The sequence below is a fragment of the Leptidea sinapis genome, chromosome 44 (genome assembly GCF_905404315.1).
Source record: "Leptidea sinapis chromosome 44, ilLepSina1.1, whole genome shotgun sequence".
NCBI classification, from domain to species: domain Eukaryota; kingdom Metazoa; phylum Arthropoda; class Insecta; order Lepidoptera; family Pieridae; genus Leptidea; species Leptidea sinapis.
The window spans coordinates 8,540,323-8,560,966 of NC_066308.1; the positions used below are offsets into that span (position 1 = coordinate 8,540,323).

At 35.4% G+C, this 20,644-nt stretch overlaps 1 protein-coding gene across 1 annotated transcript; it reads left to right on the forward strand.

Moving 5' to 3' along the window:
• The first annotated feature begins 1,545 nt into the window (after positions 1 to 1,545).
• Positions 1,546 to 20,083, forward strand: LOC126977340 (zinc finger X-linked protein ZXDB-like). Its single transcript, XM_050826109.1, has 10 exons — positions 1,546 to 1,714; positions 2,306 to 2,459; positions 3,741 to 3,970; positions 5,371 to 5,563; positions 8,006 to 8,186; positions 8,914 to 9,053; positions 9,448 to 9,732; positions 10,600 to 10,691; positions 11,602 to 11,698; positions 13,244 to 20,083. Exons 2-10 carry the CDS (start codon positions 2,334 to 2,336, stop codon positions 13,319 to 13,321), a joined length of 1,422 nt encoding a protein of 473 aa, XP_050682066.1. The 5' UTR covers positions 1,546 to 1,714; positions 2,306 to 2,333; the 3' UTR covers positions 13,322 to 20,083.
• The last annotated feature ends 561 nt before the right edge of the window (positions 20,084 to 20,644 follow it).

Consider the following 20,644-nt stretch of genomic DNA (forward strand, 5'->3'; position numbering starts at 1 on the left):
TAGATCTCGTTCAAACCACACGTTCATGTAAAAAATACCAAACGTTCGTTTTCGGTAGAAGTTTGCATTGTAATGAGCATCATATTTTTTTAGTTTTATCAATCTCTTATTTTAGAAGTTACAGGGGGTGGGGGAACACTTTTTACCACTTTGGAAGTGTCTCTCAGGCAAACCATTCAGCATAGAAAAAAATGATATAAAGAAACATTAATATCATTCTTAAAGACCTATCCGCACACTTATGGGTTTGATGAAATTTTTTTTTTGAGTTTCACTTCTAAGTATCTCAAAATTTATTGTTTCTTTGCCATTTTTGTTTAAAAATCTTTAATGCGGTTTACAAAATACTGGATGTATTACCAAGTTTAAACAGTATAATTCTTATAGTTTCGGAAACAAGTGGCTGTGACATACGGACGGACAGAAAGACAGACAGACATGATGAATCCATAAGGGTTCTGTTTTATGCCATTTGGCTACGGAACACTAAAAACCGTACCAACTTACCTGTTCACTGCTTAGAAATCACTCAGAAAACAGAAACAAAAATAAACTCTTTTTTACAAAGCCAGTTCAATAATTTATTAATTGTTGAAAAAATAAAAACACACATCACAATCTTGAGAGTTGAACAAGACATACCAAGATTTACGTTCGATACGTCACTCAGACGTTTGCCTCAGTTGGTAAGAGGCAAGAGCACTCGGACGGCGCGGTTTCGAGTTCGGCATCATCCATTAAAATTTTTAAATAAAAAAACATTGTTTATCTATTATAGGTAGGTCCGTAGAAAGCAAAAATTTTGAATCTTTAGCAAGATCGAAGAACTCACTAAGGGTATGTTCCGATATTCGAGCACTGTACAGTGCTATCACTGTAGAAAAATTCGTTCCGTTATGGACTGCCATTATACTGCCGCAGTACCCTAGGGAAATATATGACTTCATAAATCGCCGCCGTATTCTACTGTGAGCACAGACGTTTTCGAGGTAAGGTACTCGCAGTACTTTGATCACCTGATCAGTCAAAACCACTCGAGTGCCTAACTAACCTATAAACAATACCTACAGTTTAATCACAAAGTTATAAATTTCTGTAATTAGTTTGGATTAATAAATAAAAAAATTTAAGAATTGCAAAAATTAACCTTATTAGACTTTATTAAAAATGTTCAATACGACCTGAAAGTTACGAAGGATTTTTTTTTACAATTAATATTAATTAAAATAATAATAATAATTTTTATTTGACAGTACTCCAACAATATTTTTTATAATGAACTAGAAAACTATAATACACTCATTTGAATGCTGCGTCAAAAAATGCGGCTGACAGTATACGGGATTGCGTTCCGTTTTAAATAGTAACCAGTATAACTAACTATAAAGGAACGGCTTCACAGTATACTAAAATGGCGTCACACTGTACAGTGGTTGCAGTACATATCGGAACATACCCAAAGTAGGTACCTTTGTACAAGAACTGTAAGGTGAGAGCAGTGACAGTGACAATTGACAGTTCTGAAATAAGAAATTTAGAAAACATTGATAGCATCGCAATTCGTAGTTTGCTAAAATTTTCTGCGTGTTTATTTTTATCTAAAAGTTTTTTCCCATTATTGATGTTGTTAAAAATTCTTCGAGTACTTTATACATAATCCATTTATGCTTTTATTATGTTCTTGAATTACCTACAAAGGCGTAACCTGTTTACGGTAAGTTATATACACATTCCAGTTTCAATTGCAAGCTTTCAAGAATATTTATCTGGTACAATATTATATTATTCTTATATTATGTTCGTTAGTTAGAGCAATACCTGTAGGTACCATGGAAATGAACTATCCAGCATCATATTGTTGTCGTACTGAGCGTTGATCATTAATCTACACTAGCGAAATAGTGTTTTCATATAATTACATACTTTGTGACAATATCCCAAGAAGTTGAAAACACACGTGCCATTCTATAGCTTCGATAAATAAATAGAAGATCAATATTACAATGTTGTGTTCAGTTTTTAATTTTTAATTTTTCTATGTTAATAAATACAGACATAATTCATTCTCAAGTCAGTTTCCTAATATGCAGTTATTGGGGTTGAGCAGGTTATCAACTGTAAAGAAGATCCTGCAGATGAAGCCACAACCTGAGAGTTGAACAAATCATACAAGATCAACAATATGTCACTTGAATGGTTGGCTCGTGGTCACACAGAATGTGAGAGGTCTCGGGTTCGAGTCCCGCATTATTCATTAAATTTTGTTTTCAGTTTTATTTGTGCTATTCATATTATCTTATTTTAGGTGATGCCAAAATGATTAGTTAGTAGCTATGGTTCCTTTGAGTGCCGTCGCCTCTATTACAAGTGTTAATGTTTCAAGTGAACAAAAATCTGTAATACAAAACAATCAAATGTTTTCAGTTGAAGATTTGATTGTTAAACCGACTAGGCTCAAGGTAAATATTTGATGTCAGGAGTCTTTCTTTTATATTAACACAATATTTTCCAAAGATTAAAAAAACATGAATTCATAATGTGTTTCTTATACAAAACATGTTTTAAGCATATAAACATTACCAATGGTAGGCTGCTATGCACAGGATGCTTATATTTCTTAATTGCTCTAAATTTTTTTGTTCAATCAATCCCAAGTGGAGCTGCATTGTAATGGGTGGGGCTTATCACTTAAGTTCATATGAACAGTTCGCTAGCTTCTTCTCATGATAATTCAAGATTTTATTCTCATCTATGGTGCTGGTATGGGATAAACATTCCAATAAAGACCATCAATTTAAATGCCCATATTTTTTTTGTATATGGTACTCACTAAAAGAAAGTGTTTTGCAAATTTTTAGGTTGCGGACACTTACAGTTCATGAGATAATTTTTTTTTTTTACTTTTCATACAAATAACTTTGACAGTTGTGATTGATATAAGAAATATTAATTTATGATCATACAAAATAATAATAATCAAAGCCCGATCCCTGTATAATTAAAGTTGGGAGTATAAAATCTTTTGCCAGAAAGTAAAGAACGTTAATACATAAGAGCCCGGCCGTGCCACAACCACTATTTATTGTAATACTTCAGATAACAGAATCTAGATGAGATTAAAGATTATAGGTATACCAAGCTAAAACTTATCTGGAAACCAAATCCTTATCCAGAAACTAAAGGTAGCTTAGGTTAAGGTAGAACATAAACACATATGAGCCCAGCCGCAGGCACGGCAACACCCAGTATTTATTGTTATACTTTAGATAACAGAATCTAGATGAGATTAAAGATTATGGGTTTCATCAAACATATGGAAACAAGAATATGATTTAATTAATATAATAAAGGAATACGAGATAATGGTAAGGAAAAAAAATATCATTCTATTAACTAAATAGGGCTATTTTAACCTTTTAAGGTTATATATTTAATATTCAATCATGTCAAAAATAAAAAAAATAAAACCCCCCTGTGCCATGGTTATGGAGATATTCATGGTTAAAGTTAAAAACTTTAACCATGAATATCTCTTTGGTTAAAGTTAAAAACTTTAACCATGAATATCTCTTTGGTTAAAGTTAAAAACTTTAACCATGAATATCTCCATAACCATGGCACAGGGGGGTTTTATTTTTTTTATTTTTGACATGATTGAATATTAAATATATACCTTTAAGTCCTGAATATGAAACTTACATTGTTCAAATTAAAATTAAGTATAATATTGCATGTTCTAGTGTGATGAACCAAACTGTACAAAAGAGTTCTTAAGTGAAAGGAAGTTACTGCAGCATAAAAACACACACAAGAAGGAAAGTCGAGTAACAAGGCCATCTAAATTGGAGTGTCCAGTGAAGTCTGATAATGGTGGGTCAATGAAAGTGCCTTGCGGAAGAATATTTACAGAGAGAGCAGAGTTGATTAAACATCTAAATGAAGATCATACTGCTGAAGATGGAGCCTATAAGTATGTATATCTCACATATAGTTATCATTCTTGCGGGACCAACTAAGTGCTGCCTGGGATGGCATCCATGTGGATGCTATATGCAGCAAAACTACCTATGTCTGCATTTTTGTGAAAATATGTAGTCTATATGTTGCCCCTACTTCTAGTTAAAATTCATGCAAACTTTGAATTAAATCTACTGACACATTTTTGAATAAATCACTTTATGTACTTTTTTGAATTTGGTATTGTTTGTAGACAACATAGCAAATTTTGTAACATATTTTATTATAATACATATATGAAGAGGAAAGAACCTCTGTATTGTTTTCAAAAGGTGTGACATCATTACTGTTGACATCACAATTGCTATCTTGCTGATGATCACTCATTGGTTCTTCTAAAGAAAACTACAAGAGTAGGTATTTTATTACTTTCGTTTATTCAACGGGCAGCGTTACGACATCCCAGAGAGGTCCGTATCGTACGACAGCCCAAGCACGACTGACCTCATGTCGGAGATCTGAGGGTACTGCACTTTTATTACTTTCGTTTATTCAATGGGCAGCGTTACGACGTCCCAGACAGGTCCGAGCGACAGCGTTACGACGTCCGTACCGTACGACGGCCCGAGCACGACTGACCCGACCGTGCGGCTGTATTTATAGGACCCGGCGCACGTGCTATTCCACGTGTTTTTGCGCCGATATATATATGTAGATACTTAAAATAAAACCAATAGATGATGTAAAACCAATAGATTATGTATTGGTTTTATTTTAAGTATCTAAAGTTATGAAAAAGCTATGAGATGGACATAGTTTTTGTTATGGAAAAGGGGGATAAACTAGCGAACAGGTCATCTTGTTTTAAGTGATCACCACCACCCACATTCTCTTGCAACACCAGAAGAGCATTGCCGGAAAGTTTACATGCTTTTTTTAAGGTACCCATGTTGTGTCTTCCAGGAAACACCTCACAAGGAATCTCATTCCACAGTTGTTGTATGTAGAAAAAGATCCCTTGAAAAACATACTGTGGTCGAACTTCACACATCCAGATGGTAGGGATGATGTCTTAATTTGTGGCGTGTATTGAGAAGGTGGAGTTCCGTGGTAGGAATCAGCTGAAACTCTTCGCTCTTCAGAACACTTCCTGTGATAAATTCTGTAGAAGACACAAACTAAAGGGACATCTCTGTGCACACAACAGAAACACATTTAAACATATTACACGAACTGAAACTAAAACATTTTCATTAATTACATCATCTGTGAGTAATGGGTTCTTTGAACCAAATTAGCTTTTGAGTCATTGTTTTATAAGTTTCAAAAAAACATAACAGATGATACTTTGTAATACTTACAATTAACATCAAATTACTTGCATCTAAGTTGGTAATGATTTTTATTATCCAGGTGCAAGGAGTGTGAACGGAGTTTTTTCTGGGCAGTGGGTCTGCGTGCCCATCAGAGATGCCACGAGACAGATAGGTCAGTGACATTGGTGTGTCCATGGCCGGGCTGTGGCCGAGCATTTCGTCAGCCATGCCGCCTGCGAGAACATTCACGGGCTCACACTGGAGACAAGCCCTATCCATGTACATATCCAGTAAGTTATTTAGTTAATACATTTGTGCTATATTGTTTATCTCTCTCTCTAATAGTTCTTAAATTATTATGAAAGCTGTCACATAGTTTATTTATAAATTGAATTTGGCCAATGTCTTTTTGGGTAAAAACAAAAATTTTATAGCCAATAAAAAACAAATAAAAACATTAAGAAGTATTCATATGTACGAATGAAATGACCCATTTTCGCCCTACAGAACATGTCCATACCCAAAGCACTGCTGAGAAAGTAAAAAATTACTTTTATAGTACAAACTGTGACTTCTACAGTTCTACAGTTCTATTTTTTCACATTAATGTCATTACCACTGTTTCGAAAACAAATGCGATGGTAGTTTCATATTATGTATATCGGTACTACATGTAATAATTGCATACTTTTTTATACACTTTTTAAAGGAAAATACGCGATTGGTGCTTGGAACTGAGATTAATATATAATAACATAATTGCAATATATTAACCTATTTTAAATTATATTAAATATACACTATTATATTATTTATTCATACTGGTAGTATGAGATAAATTTTATTGTCATTATTATGATACAAAAGTACTTAACAATACAATGTTTAATGACTCAATCCGGTTTCGATGACGGGGACTCCACAAGTAAAAATTGCTTAACCCTTGAAACGCGCCTTGAAAGATGTTTTTACTTAGATTTACAAAATTTCAATAAAATGCCACAGAACCAGGCCTGTCTCACTTCCTGTGTGGGTATCTAAATTAAGTACGCGATGCGGCCACGTCAGTCTGTCTATCCAGTAGGGACTCACGTAAGTCTTACCTAAAGCCGCTGAAACAATCTAATTTAAAGTGATTACGAAATTACCATTCATGATAATAACTACCTCTTTATTACCCACACTTAGTAGGTTCAATGGATATGTTTCGTTTTTCGTATTAAAACCAAGAGCCGATTGCAAAAAAGTTGTTTGTATTTTTTAATATAATACTCAAGAGGACGTGTGAAAATGAATCCAATCATTACTATCTGCAACTACTGCAGCTTTTGACAATAAAAGAATATTATACAAATGATTTAAGTTTTCTTTAGTGTTAATTCCGCCAATATTTGTTTTTAAAACAATTCGACACGTGTTTCGCCTCTACACGAGGCATCCTCAGGACGTGTTGTCTCGCCAAAATCTGGCACGAGACATGTCTCGAAACAAATATTGGCGGAATTAACACTAAAGATAACTTAAATCATTTGTATAATTATGGATTTCCGCAAAGTAACGCCTAATTCAATAAATTTTCAAAAGAATATTATTTTAAAATTACGATTACATATGTTGATGTGTACCTACCTTTATTCTAGTATTGATATAATAGGTAGGTACAGATTTAGATAAAAAAGACAACCCTAACGTCGTCAGAAGAGATAAGAGTCACGCGATAGAAAGGAAGGCAACTTCTAGGTGAATAAATATGTAGGTTAATAGTACTGTGCGATCTGAATTCCACATTATTGTATGGCCGCAAGAGACCCTATTTCATTGATTGATTTTATCTACACCTATGCTTTAAATCCTCTATTAAAAATTCTAAAACAGTTAGCTTATTGCCAACATTAAATAACTCAATGTCCTAATAACCATTCCATCATCCAAACGAGTGTTGTAATGAAATTCAGTACAACATTATATCATCCGTTTTCTTTGACACTCCTTTGGGTGATATTATGATTACTAGGACTTGGTGCTAGAAGTAAGCTAACAGTTTCAGAATCTTTTATAGAGGATTCATATTATGGATGTAGATAAAGTCATGTATGCAGCTGTTGATAGGTAATTAGGTATTAAAACACTCATGTGATACTATTATATATAAACCCACATTCGTGTTTCAATACTCATTATTACACATGTCAGCTTGATGTGTTTACAAGCGCTACCAACGTCATGAACTGTCATAAGACATTAGACATTTTTGACATTATTTGACATTTTAAGTTCATAATATATGATTGAGTAGATTAGACATCCCAATTAATTATTATAACATTTATTTATCGACTTACTTTGTAAGTACTGTTTTATATAATTATGTGCATTATGTTTAATAGCATATTGATGTGTGGTTGTAATTAACTTGATTCGTGTAAGTTAGTTGGCACTACAGTAGTGCCAACTAACATTTGGTAGCATAATCACTGTGACGGTCGTGCCCTATATAAGCCAGAGCGCTCAGTTCGAGAGAACATTACTTATCGTGAATTGTAAGGGGTAACGCTGCCCAAATTGTATCGAGTCATTTATTATAATAATAATTTTTAGTGGGAACTGTAAAATACAGATATTTCTATTTAAAGTGCGTTTAAATTACCAACCCCTTGTACACACAACAGTTGCACAAATAAGTATCGCGGAGTGAGCGTTCTGTACTTGTATTATTACGTATTCCTTGACAGAACTGCGGCTGGTCGTTCCGTACTGCGAGCAAGCTATTGCGTCACTCACGGCGGCACACAGGCGAGCGCCGACACCCGTGCAAGGCCTGCGGGCGGGCCTTCCTCCGCCGCGAGCACATGAAGGAGCACTTCGCGAGATACCACGCCGGAGACCGCCCCGCCACCACCTGTCCCGTGCAAGGTCAATTATAAAGCCGCATCAAGACGAGACGAGCAGGACGTTCAGCTGAATACAATGCAGTGCCACTCAGGATTCTTGAAAAATCCAAAAATTCTGAGCGGCACTACAATTGCGCTCGTCACTTTGAGACATTAGATATTAAGTCTCATTTGCCCATTAATTTCATTAGCTACGGCGCCCTTGAGACCGAAACACAGTAATGTTTACACATTACTGCTTCACCGGCTTCCTGTGCAAAAGAGCCTCCCTCCCACTAGTAAAAATGGTTTCGTGTTTGTTAAACATGTTTTATAAACAGATTAGGGGCGTGGCTTAACAATTTTGGTAAATAATCTTAGTATGTTTACCGCGAGAAATAGATAACATTACCTGCGTTCGCCTGCGGGGAGAGAAATTATCGCATAATTTGTTCGCGTTCACTAAATGAACACATACCTATCAATACATCCAATTCTCCATTGTCTATTAGCAAAAGCGCAAATATGTGCAAAATTGATGGTATCTTTATACGAGGTACCATACTTATTTCGAAATCAATATTTCTCGTACAACAAGTCTTTCAAAGAGATCTTGTCGATTTCTATTTTCCTAATCAAAAAATCCATGACTTTGATGTAGTACTAGGTTTGACCACTAAAAGCCATATTGATATCATTTTCGTATATTATGTGCAAAATATTTTCACTCAACACATCTGTGTTTTTTTTTATTCCAACTTTTGTTACAGATTGCAATCATACAGTTACAAATGCAAGTTCTCTATATGCTCACATGAAAAAGGTGCACGCAAATGAGGACAGAAAGCTATTGAAGGCAGCTCTATCTAAACACAAAGAAATAAGGAAAAAGTTAAGGGACAACTTAATGGTATGATATTAATGCTAACATTATTCAGTTACTCAGAATACAGAACAAACCAGAACGAATTTTCAATACAATCAATAAATTCAGCCGAAAGACGTCCACTGCTGGACAGAGGCCTCTCCCAAAGATCTCCATGACGATCGGTCCTCCACTGCACTCATCCAACCTATCCCAGCAATGTTGAGCAGATCATCGGTCCATCCTGTGAAGGCCTACCAATTGGGTCTTTTATATAAATATTGCATATCACTTCTAATATCCATCCGATTACCTAGTTGAACTGTTATTCAGAAGACTATCTAAAATGAGTTGAATAGTTTTGCTTTTGTTGCTGTATCGGGAGGTGTGGAGTTATTTTGTTCTGAAATTGGAATTATTTGAGTTATGTACTTTCAAGGTTGATTCATTGTGGGAGAATCCGACTGCAGAAATAGTTGCAGATGAAGAAGTACCAGCCAATCCAACAGAAATGCCAGAGGAAACGGAGTTATCAGACGCCAAGTTGTGCCTACCCTCAGATCTGAGTGATTCAGGGAGGGGTCGCATAGAAGTAAAAGAAGAGCTGTTAAATGTTGTGAGATTGGATGATGGCCATTCGGCGAGGACACATTGCACTTGGCCACTACAGAAGGTTAGCAAGGATTGTGCTGAGAGTTATGAACTCGAGGATTATGTTTTGAAGGTTTGATTTTTTTAATTTTCTTTTTTTATAGGGCTTTCTTTTGATGTTGAAGGAAAAATTATATTTCTCTTGATCAAGATAATTTCATTTCGTTTATTTATTATTAATTATAATTACATACAATGTTCTTCATGCCTAATATAAATTTAAAGTCTCAGTCTCAAAAACAGAATGAAAGGGGCCTTTAATGTATTAAATTCCTCTGGATGGCTCACTAGGAAACCCTGTGCAGAGCCAACCAGTGATTACTGTCTGCTATGTAATTTACTTTAATGTTAATAATGAATGAAATATAACTAAAACAGACAACTAAAACAATATTTATCTGACTTTAAAAAAACTTTTTATCGATCTTTTTGTAAACAACTTTATAAAATTAAATAGTAATAGATAAAGCAAATAGTTCATAGCTTAAGGCGAAGAGTAAGCAGAAACGCACGCAAACATGGTGTTTTTAGACAAGTTTTGTGGTGAAAGTATAGCTTTTCGAGCTATGAACACTACTTAATCCTATAACACATATCCTTAAGTCTTATTTGTAGGTTGCTAATGCTTGCTGTTGGTTATAGTTAACACTGCCGAGCCTTTATAACGAGGATTGTAAGCATATAAACTGTTTTTCACGCAAGAATTTTGAAAATATTGGCTTTGTTACATAGACGGCGGGCCGGCAGCCGTGAAATCATATCGCTCAAGGTCGCTGGCATTTAGTGTCGCCTTAATTGTAAAAGCCACTCTCATACTGTAGATCTTACTTTGTAAGGAGAGAGGTCCGCAATTTTTATTCTATAATATATTACGAATAATGAGAATAAGTTAATTATAACTTGTTTAATAATTATATTGATAATAATTAATAAATTTCAGATTGAGGAATTTGAAGGGTCAGACAGCAATACATATATGGTGCGTAGTGATCTGTTTCTGCATGGAAATGTGTCGCACAATGATGACAGCAGGTTCGTATTTCTCGGCTTCTCATGTTTACCTTTACATTTCTACGTTTGATTATTGGGAGTGAAACAATATTGTGATGATTACCAACAAACACAAGATAGGTGGTCATCAAGAAAAAAATTTGAAAATAAAAATATCGAATTCGAACATGCATAAGGGGCTGTTCATAAAATACGTCACACTAAATCAGCTTTTTTTGACCCCCTCCCCCCCTATAGTCACGCTGTGTCACACTTTAAATTCTAAACGATAGTACACAAATTCTGAAAATTAAAAATATTTCGGCAATAAAGAGTATAAAGTAATTAACTGAAGAGTATTAAATAGAGACGATGAAAAAAGCGTCTGTATTAGTTCACTGCTAAATGGCGAATGAAGGAATAAAATAATAATAAATACATGAGAAACAGTATTTTCACTTGTTACTGAATCGAGAGCGCAGGATACGTGGAAACCTTACTCTCTCAAAGTATTGGAAAAACAAAGAAACCAGTTGTGACGGATCGCGACGCCGCTAGAGTGGCGCCACAGAGCTCGCGCTCATGTCAAAAAATAATAAACGGCGAACGTCACGTTGCCGTATACCCCCCGTCCCCCCTTGTCACATCTTGTCACACTCAGCCAGGGTGGTAGTTTCTGACTTTCAAAATGTCATATCACATCCTATTTTGGATAAAAATATTTGATTTTGAATTGGGCATCCTTCATATTCAACCTAACTAGCCCCTAGTGATATCTATCTATTTCCAAGGTTCAACCTTTGATTATTTTGAAAAAAAAAAAATCTATCAGATTCGAATATGATGAAGCCGAAGTCCAGTTAAGCGTGCAGAGCGAATTTTTTTTTACGAAAGCATGCTCGCGACTCGTGAATATATCAGAAGTTGATTGTAGCGACGCCATTGGTTGTAGGGAGATGTGTGAAGCGGAAGAGGGCGAGGAGACGGGAGCTCGCGGGCTACTGCTGGCTGACTTGCCGCTCGACGCACCCTCTGTTGACTTGGACCAGGTAAACTGTTTTACACAATATGCTTCCTGGGGCATGAAGAGAAAAGGAAAGTACTTCACTATAAGCCACCGCCTGCAACTTTATAAAGCGCAAATTCGGCCTCACATGGAGTACTGTTCTCACCTCTGGGGCGGATGCTCCCCAGTACCAGCTTCTTCCATTTGACCGCATACAACGAAGAGCGGCTCGAATCATCGACCATCAAGTCATCTTCGATCGGCTTGATTCTTTGGCATTGCGTAGAGTAGATTGCGTATCACGGGGAGTGCTCAGGTGAGCTGTTCAGGTTGATTAAAGCGGCCGAATTCCACCACCGGACATTACGTGCAAAGTAGCATCCGCATCACGTAGACGTCTGGCATTCCACAACCGCGCGTTTTGTTAGAAATTTCTTGCCTCGCACAGCCACTTTGTGGAATCAATTACCGGCTGCGGTCTTCCCGAACAGATACGACTTAGGGACCTTCAAGAAAAAAGCATACTCCCACCTTTAAGGCCGGCAACGCATTTCTTGACACCTGTTGTTGCGGATGTCCATGGGCGGTTGCCTCACCTCTCCCCTTCCCGTGAGCCCCTTCCCGTTTGCCCCCTCTCATATAAAAAAACAAATGAGTTTTTCAAGAATCCAACTACCATCAGCTGTCCTGCTCGTCTCGTCCCTTATCGTCATATAAATAAAAAACAATTCTTGTAAATATTTTCTGCGCCTACTTAATCCTTCGTACTTAAAGAATAAACGCGCTTTCAGTCTCGTCTGAGTATTTTTTTTTAATTCAGTTGTGAATTTTTGGGTAACTAACGGAAATCCTATTATTATACTCCTGTGCGGCCGTTCGTCTGTCTTATGTGCGGGGTCTCATCCCATAAACAACAATTTGAACAGCTGAAATTTTAACAGAGTTTGTATTAGGTACCAGGTATAACAATAAAAACCAACATATTGATATACTCTTTCTTTGGGAGGTTTGCATCTGAAATCAGGAAATGTTTCTGATTTGTTTCCTGATTGCTGTTGCAACCCTTACCTATAACTTTACTGTTATATGCGAGCCGAGTTGTACCCGATTGAGAAATTTATCTACGAATCATGAATCTACATATTTGTGAAAACTTAATTGGCTTATTAGAACAATCTCAATTAAGGTTAAAACTATGTCGGAAAAACCAGTGGGAGGCTCCTTTGCACCGGATGCCGGCTAGATTATTGGTACAACAACGGCGGCTATTTCTGCCGTGAAGCAGTAATGTGTAATTATTGGGCAAATGAGACTTGACAACTTATGTCTTAAGGTCACGAGCGCCGTTGTCGTGACGAATTTTGGGTTTTTCAATAATCCTGAGTGCTACTACACTGTAATGGGCAGGGCGTATCAATTACCATTAGCTGAACGTCCTGTTTGTCTCGTCCCTTATTTTCATTAAAAAAAAGAAAAATGTATAGTTTTCCAACCAAAAAAATAACCAACATGGCGAATTCCAAAATGGCCGCCATACAAATAACTTTTTAAAGTATTTCAAATTTACAGAGTGTTATTTTTTTTATAGGAGGAGCTGTACACCGATCCAGTTGACGAAACAGCGTTCAGAGTATTTCTACTCAGCGGTGAAGATCTCCCATTATAAAACTGTCCTTCATAACGAAGTTTTATACTTGAGCGGCAATATAGTAAATAGTTTTAGTAATACTCATCGTTGATGTCTTGAAAAATGTTTATTTGCGTCATTTTTAGGTTTTGTCTGTGTTATTATAAAATTATTACAATTTCTCGCTTTTCTTGTTAACGTTAAAAATGTGTTTATAAGAGTCTTGGCTTTGACTTTTGTGAAAAGTGCGTGCAATACTGATTATTGTCGAAGTAAAAATGTTTTATAAACCAAATTAGAAATGTTGAAAATCGGTTTTGTATTATTTTTTTGTTATTTTTTTCAATTACACATTTTTCTGTTTTCACCACAAAAAAATCAACCTTGTAAAGCTTAAAAACACATTTTTAACAAACAGTGGTAAACGACCTACCAGAAAATAAAGCAGACCTATTGAAAAACGCGTTTGAAGTAAGCAATCACGCGATCCTTGCAAAATTATCATTACTGTAAATGCAGTTTGATCATTAAGTCACTATATCATAAGGTAGTAAAGGATAGATGGTATCAAAGTGGTTTTTAAATATTTGTTATTCAATTTTACTTATTAAGTTTATTGTACTAAAGTAGGTTTTTAATTGGATCAGAAGTTAGTTATGCTACAATTTCTGTTGGGATTGTTTTGTTACATTACAAACATACGCTTGGTCTCTGTGCAATTTTACTTTCGTGTGTTGGATTAGCACAAAAATTGGCAATATTTTTACAAAATTAAATAAATTTATCTTGTCTTGCTAACAATAATTGTATAGTTTTTATTGGGACGTTATCGAATATTTTGTAATATTATTTGTGGGTGTGGTTCAATGATCCCCAGCGGCGGGAGCAGAATTTGTGGATTGTAAGTTGCGGTATGGGTTTAAGGCAAGAGGATTGATGAAAGGAGCAAGGGCATTAACCTGGAAGATCACATGGGTTAGGGATGCTATGCTCTGCGCAGATGCAGCCTTTGTTTTTGTCCGGGACCTATATATTAGTCGAATCACTACTACTATAATATTATATTATCACTGTGAATGCGGTGATGCGGCAAGTTTATCCACGAGGTCGAGGATGCGGTGCCGTGCGATTGTCACGAGAATAGAATAATTAGTAACTAGTAGGTTCTTCCGGTTCCGTACGAATACTTTCAGTCGGGTGCGAATGAAGTCGAAATATTTAATTGGCGCGAACAATTATTGGGAGTTATTTAAAATTTAATGCATGCTTTTATTATAAGACTTGATATTTTTTACTATTGTAAGTTTTTTTGAATAATTAGAAAATTGCGCACAACACGTTTCATAATTTATTGATGTGTAATATTAACATATTAAATTAAACTTACAAAAAGTTGAGCACTGTGACCAAGTATGTCTCGGACACAGAAGGAGAGGCAATTTATAAGAGCCGAGCGAACTTTACGGTGATTGTAAACTTCTGAATTACTTTTTACGACAATCTTCTGAGTATATATAATATTATATCCTTCTTGCACAGGATGCCGTAACATCTTATGTCTCAAGGTGACGAGCGCAGTTATAGTGCTGCTTAAAATTTTTGGGTTTTTTCAATAATTCTGAGCGGCACTGCGTTGTAATGGGCAGGGCGTATCAATTACCATCAGCTAAACGTCCTGATCGTCTCGTCCCTTATTTACATAATTAATTTGTTCTCGTTTTGAAGCGCTGGAACAATCGGTCGACCAAGTCAAGTGAGATGGAGTTTGAACTTTGGCTAATTTGCATTAGACTCTTATACGAGACATTTCGACTGCCCTTCATCTTTGGCCACGCCCGCGAGATATCTATCTTTTTTTTTGATGAATCATTACATAGAGTGACACCTAGCAAGCGTTCTAGTGAAATTATATTAAACTAAAACTTAATTAGCGCCATAGTAATTGGGTACTAAACTCTCCGGATATAAAAAAAATGCCGGTACCTATAGGTTGCGTTATTTTTCGTATTTGTTTTAAATATATGTATTTAGCATGTAAAGTAACTAAGTTACAGAATCTTAATTAAGTATACAGTAATGGAACATTTCTTTAAACTGGCAATTTCGTTCGTAACTACTTGCGGTGGTATCGGTGATCGGTCGTGTCTGAACTGTTTATTACCTCTTTTTACCAATTAATTTGCCAGGAGAGTACAGCATTCTGTTGTCACTATCTATCGCAGTAAAAATGACAGAGAAAGATCATGTGTTCAATATTGTTGTTGACGTCTAAAGGTCGGACCGCATTAGAACGGCGCTGTGCAGCGCTGCGCAATTCCGCGATAATGCGGTCCGGCTCTTATCTTCTAAGATACTCCTTGAAAGGAAATGAATGTAGCGGATATTATATTATGAAGCAACAAACATGTATATACTTTTAATATCGTGGAAATTTGTAGAGAAATAAATGATATGGGTGTAATAAAATATTTGTAAATTTTTTTCGAACAAATAAGTAGATATAACTGTAATTATAGGGATGATAAGTAAGTAATGTTGTAATTGTGGAGACTGGCATCAAAGATGGTATCTACCTACTGAATTGTTGAAGTCCCCGACTTCAACAATTCAAATGGGCTTAAAATTCAAAGTATTAAGATTGTTTCGGTTACTTAACATTTAGTATATACTTACGGTTAGACATTAGAATATGAAGCTGATAACTGTATTCTGTTTTTAGAATTGAGTGCAATTACGAAAAAAGTATAGAATATAAGAAGAGATTTGGCACCCTATTATTTACATGTACAGCATCTACTAATTACATTTTGTGCAAGGTGATGCAGGTATCTCTCTATTTAAGTAAGTATAAAAGAAGTAAATAAATCTTAAACCTCATAATAATTTTGATCAGGTTCATGCCACTACACCTCCTTACACAAATCAAATAAGTAAAGTTATTGACAGTTATGTTAATATTGTAGCAATATTATTTAAAATACTTTTTAAATATTTTAAACATAAAGTTGAACAATAACTTTGTTTAAAAGCAATAGTTAGCCATTAAAAACAATACACAGAAACTCCCAAAAGTAGTCTTACTTCGTTTGTATTTATATATGTATTATAATGTATAAATAATGACAATTTTTTGGAACCCATACCCTAAACTTATTGATTTTATTTATAAATTTAGCGTAACTAACATTTGGCGTGCGATCCACCCACTTTACGCTACCATCTTTGCTTGCTTGCTCCACGAAACGTAAAAGTAAGATTGCTCATATGACATAATAACATACTTTAGTTTGGAGTTACTAAGAATTATTGATCTCTAATGCCTTATTAAATGTTAGTGTCTGTTAGTTTAGCTGAGCTAATATTAATGGTGAGAGACGGGAGATTGACACAATAAGTACCTATATCTTGTATGAAACTATACTACTGGTAGCACTGTAAAACGCAGCTGTGCCAAAATTTTCAAACTAAATCTGACTAGAGCTGAGGCTCTGCTGAATTAATTCATTTTTTATTTAGAAACAAAGTGAGTGATTTACAATCATTTTTCAAAGTATAATAATTTCCTCCAGCCCGACAGATATCTCACATCTCCGCTCTGCCGCGCTGCTTGTTCGCTCGGGCCACAAAATCAAAGAAAAATGAGACATGTCTTCTGCTCTCCGCTTGATCCATTTCCACCGAGGCTAAACGGAGAGCAGATGTGGACATAACGAAATATGATTGGTTATCAAAACGCATCTCCTCTCCTCTCCGCTTTGGTGGAAACCGGGCCTGAGCCGACGTGACAACATGATCTGTAAATCTTTGTATGTTTCTGTTCAAGTCTCGGGTTTTGTATCATCTATAGGATCTACTTTACAGTTGATAACCTGGTCAACCCTCATCATCATTAACATATCGGCCGGAAGACGTTCATTGCTGGATAAAGCACCCTGTTTTCAAAGTATTTTTGGATCCAGTTAAGCAAAAAAGAACAACTACATACATTTATAGTTTTCGAGAAAAAATAACGTTAAAATTCGCGTTGTAATTAACTACTGATTTTGCAAAAAACATATTTTTTGTAAATAATTTCTTATGTTAACTTAATTTACTTAACATGTTTTATAGATGTTCCATAATAAGGATGTTGTATATCTGTGGGTTCATAAATACTTTTTGGGTATGTATATGTCTGTTGTCCGTCACTCCATCCGATGCGACACCGACGGTAAGAAGAGTACTCGCTACTCCATTCTGGTTCTTATTATGTAATAATTTTCAACAAATTTCCCTATTAATAAATGTATACATCGCCGCTGAAAGCGCTTCTCTTTTGTTAGTTGAGCGCAAGCGCCGACAGATCCGTCTTCCCGCTCCTCACTTCCGCGCCACGCTTAGCGTGTAATCCATGCGTGTCGTAAATAATTACTTAACTTTCGGTTAAGTTACTAAGTAGTACATTCACTTTTATTTTAAATGTTTTTTCTTCATGTTATATGATCGCGAAATATCACACCATCGAGTATAGTGTTGTTAGTGGCCCAACAGTTATGACGTAGGTATAAGTCCGTAATAATCAAAAATAAATAAAAAGCCTGTAGATTCTTCAATTATTACTTTCCAACGTAATCTAATAAATTATTCTTTATATAGTTTAGTTGCGCAATATATATATATATATATGTATATTTTTTGGTTAAAAAAAGTATTTGTATGACGAGGTTTAGACATAAAATTTACAGTGGTTAGATTTAAATATTTTAATTGGTTTGTTTTTCATTTTCTGAACTAAGTATAAGGAACTCATATTTTTATCGATGTAGTTTTTTAATTATAGTGTACATAGGAAAATATATATTTTTGGAAATTTAAACTATATGATGGCTTATTTTTCGAGACTGTTGTCCATTAGGAAGTTTTGTTAGAAAATATACTGTAAGATTGCTATTTACTATCTATGTTTTTGATTCTCAGCGAAATGCAAAATTTATAAAAAAAAATCGGATACCCGCAAATTTCATGACTAAAGGTCGCTGCATACGTAACGTGTACGGGACTGTGTTTAAACGTTGACGGGACGGAGAAGGAATGTTGTATAATAAACATTTACGGGAATTTATAATGTACACCCACCGTGACAGTAACTCTGAACTAACGTGCTAGTGTTGTAAACAAGGATTGATTTGTATTGATGATGATGGATTTTCTATTTGAAGAATTGTTAAAACTGAAAATAAAATTTTATGAACGTTGCGGGACTCGAAGCCACGACCTCTCGCGTTCCGTGCAAGCGCTCTAACCAACTGAACCAACCATTCGAGTTAAATATCGTATATAAAATTTTGTATGCTTTGGTCAACTCTCAGGTTGTGGCTTCATCTACAGGATCTACTTTACAGTTGATAACCTGCTCAACTTCTATATTTGCATATTAGGAAATTGACCCGAGATGTTGCTCTTGCAAATTTTAACAATTTGTTATGTTTTAAAGTGATAACCCTCACTTCTGGGATAAATTATACAAATGAAATTTTAATGGTCGTGGGTTTGAGTCCCTCATCGTTCATAAAATTTTGTTTTCAGTTTTATTTGTATAATTAATCCCAGAACTGAGGGTTATCACTTTAATAACATAACAAATTGTTGAAGAATTGGCTTTAATTGCTATTGATTTGATGACGAAGAAGCTACGGCCATATAGAGGACTAAGATATTTTCTGTACATCCTTTGCAACGAATACGCAGCGGAGTCACGGACGGGACGGGCCACACGCGGGGCAAGACGTGCTAAATTTCGTCGCTGAAGGTATTTTTGCTCCCCCGTGCGTGTCACGCTTCTGTTCCGTCCATGCATTCGTGAGGTATGCTCTTTCGTTTACATTTTCTATGATACAATATTTACAAAACTTCAAGTCGCATTCCGTCCGGATAAAAACACGTTACGTATGTAGAATGCCTAAGTCTCTGTTTCATGATCCCTGCGCATACTTTTGATCATTAAAATAACCATAAATTGCCCTCTTTTTATCTGATCTCGTCCGACAAAGCATGATTCAAATTATTAAGTCGAACTTGCACACTTTTAAGTTCATACATTATCTTCTCAAATAAATACTAATAAAAAATATACTTACCATATGTATAAATAAATTGTAATGTTAACATCTGGTTTCCTGAAAAGAGTGCACTTTCGACTTGGTTGCTTTGTATGGACATAATATGGAGGGAGTTAGGATTAATAATCATTATTATTAAAATGAACAAATAATCCGTTAAAATGTTTATAAATGAGCTTGAGTCTTAACAAAACAACCATTTGCAATTGGACGTAGTTCCTAAAAAACGTCCCAAGCTACAAACATCACATTTTAATGGATTCGTGTTTAAAGTTCAATAAATATTAGTGTATTCCATACATATGGGTTGGGCTACTAAGTCATGATGTCATTTAAAGAGTGACAATAGGGCTGCCATTTTTTGTCAGTCCGTTAATAAGAATCACGTGACCAGTTTTGTGTTCTTAACTCAATTTCGACATGATTGTGGTTTGGAACGTTTTTCTGGAATTACTTCCAATTTACGTAATAAATCGTGCTGACAGCTTGTTATATTAATTATTGTGTTATTTTATTTATGTTGTTATTTAAGCCTAGAGTACTTGACGCTGTGTGCTATCACTTGTGTTAGCACAGTACGGACTCACTAAGTCAATCTATATTAACCACATATCATATTTAAGTCTTGTTGTAATCCTATTGTATTTTGGTTGCTTTGTATGTAATGCAATAATATTTAAAAATAAATGTTTTCCTGATCAAATTGGGTTTCAATTAAGGCCTCGTAGAGTATCGACCTAAAATATTGTAATTATGTTTTGAAAATGTTGAAAATTATAAGTACCTTTTTACTACTTTAGTGGCACACTTAAAAACTTGGAACGTAATGAAGAAATACACACTGAAGGTCTGAAGTGGAAATACCATTTCTCTTTACTTTGATATTAGACTACCTGTGAATGAACTGGATTCGGATTTTTAGTCGACTGGTGTGAAGCAGGCTCACTATAGGTAAGTAATTAGCCAGGTATAGCCCCCATGCGTTGGAAAAAGGACCTTTCTCGTATCAATGCTTACGTGACGTCTGCAGACAGCTGTCCGTACGCAAAGGATACTTTTGATTGGTGATTTTTGAAGTATCCGCCTGGATCTGACGTCACTAAGATGGCGGCCGCTCACATTCTTAAAGTGCAGAAGTTTTGCTGTTATGGTTGTGAGTAGGTATAAGTCGTGGACACGTGAACCATAAAAATATAGATGCAATGGCTGTTTAGCCTGTTGTCCGTTACATAAGTAGGCACAAAACTCCCAAAAATGGTAGAAT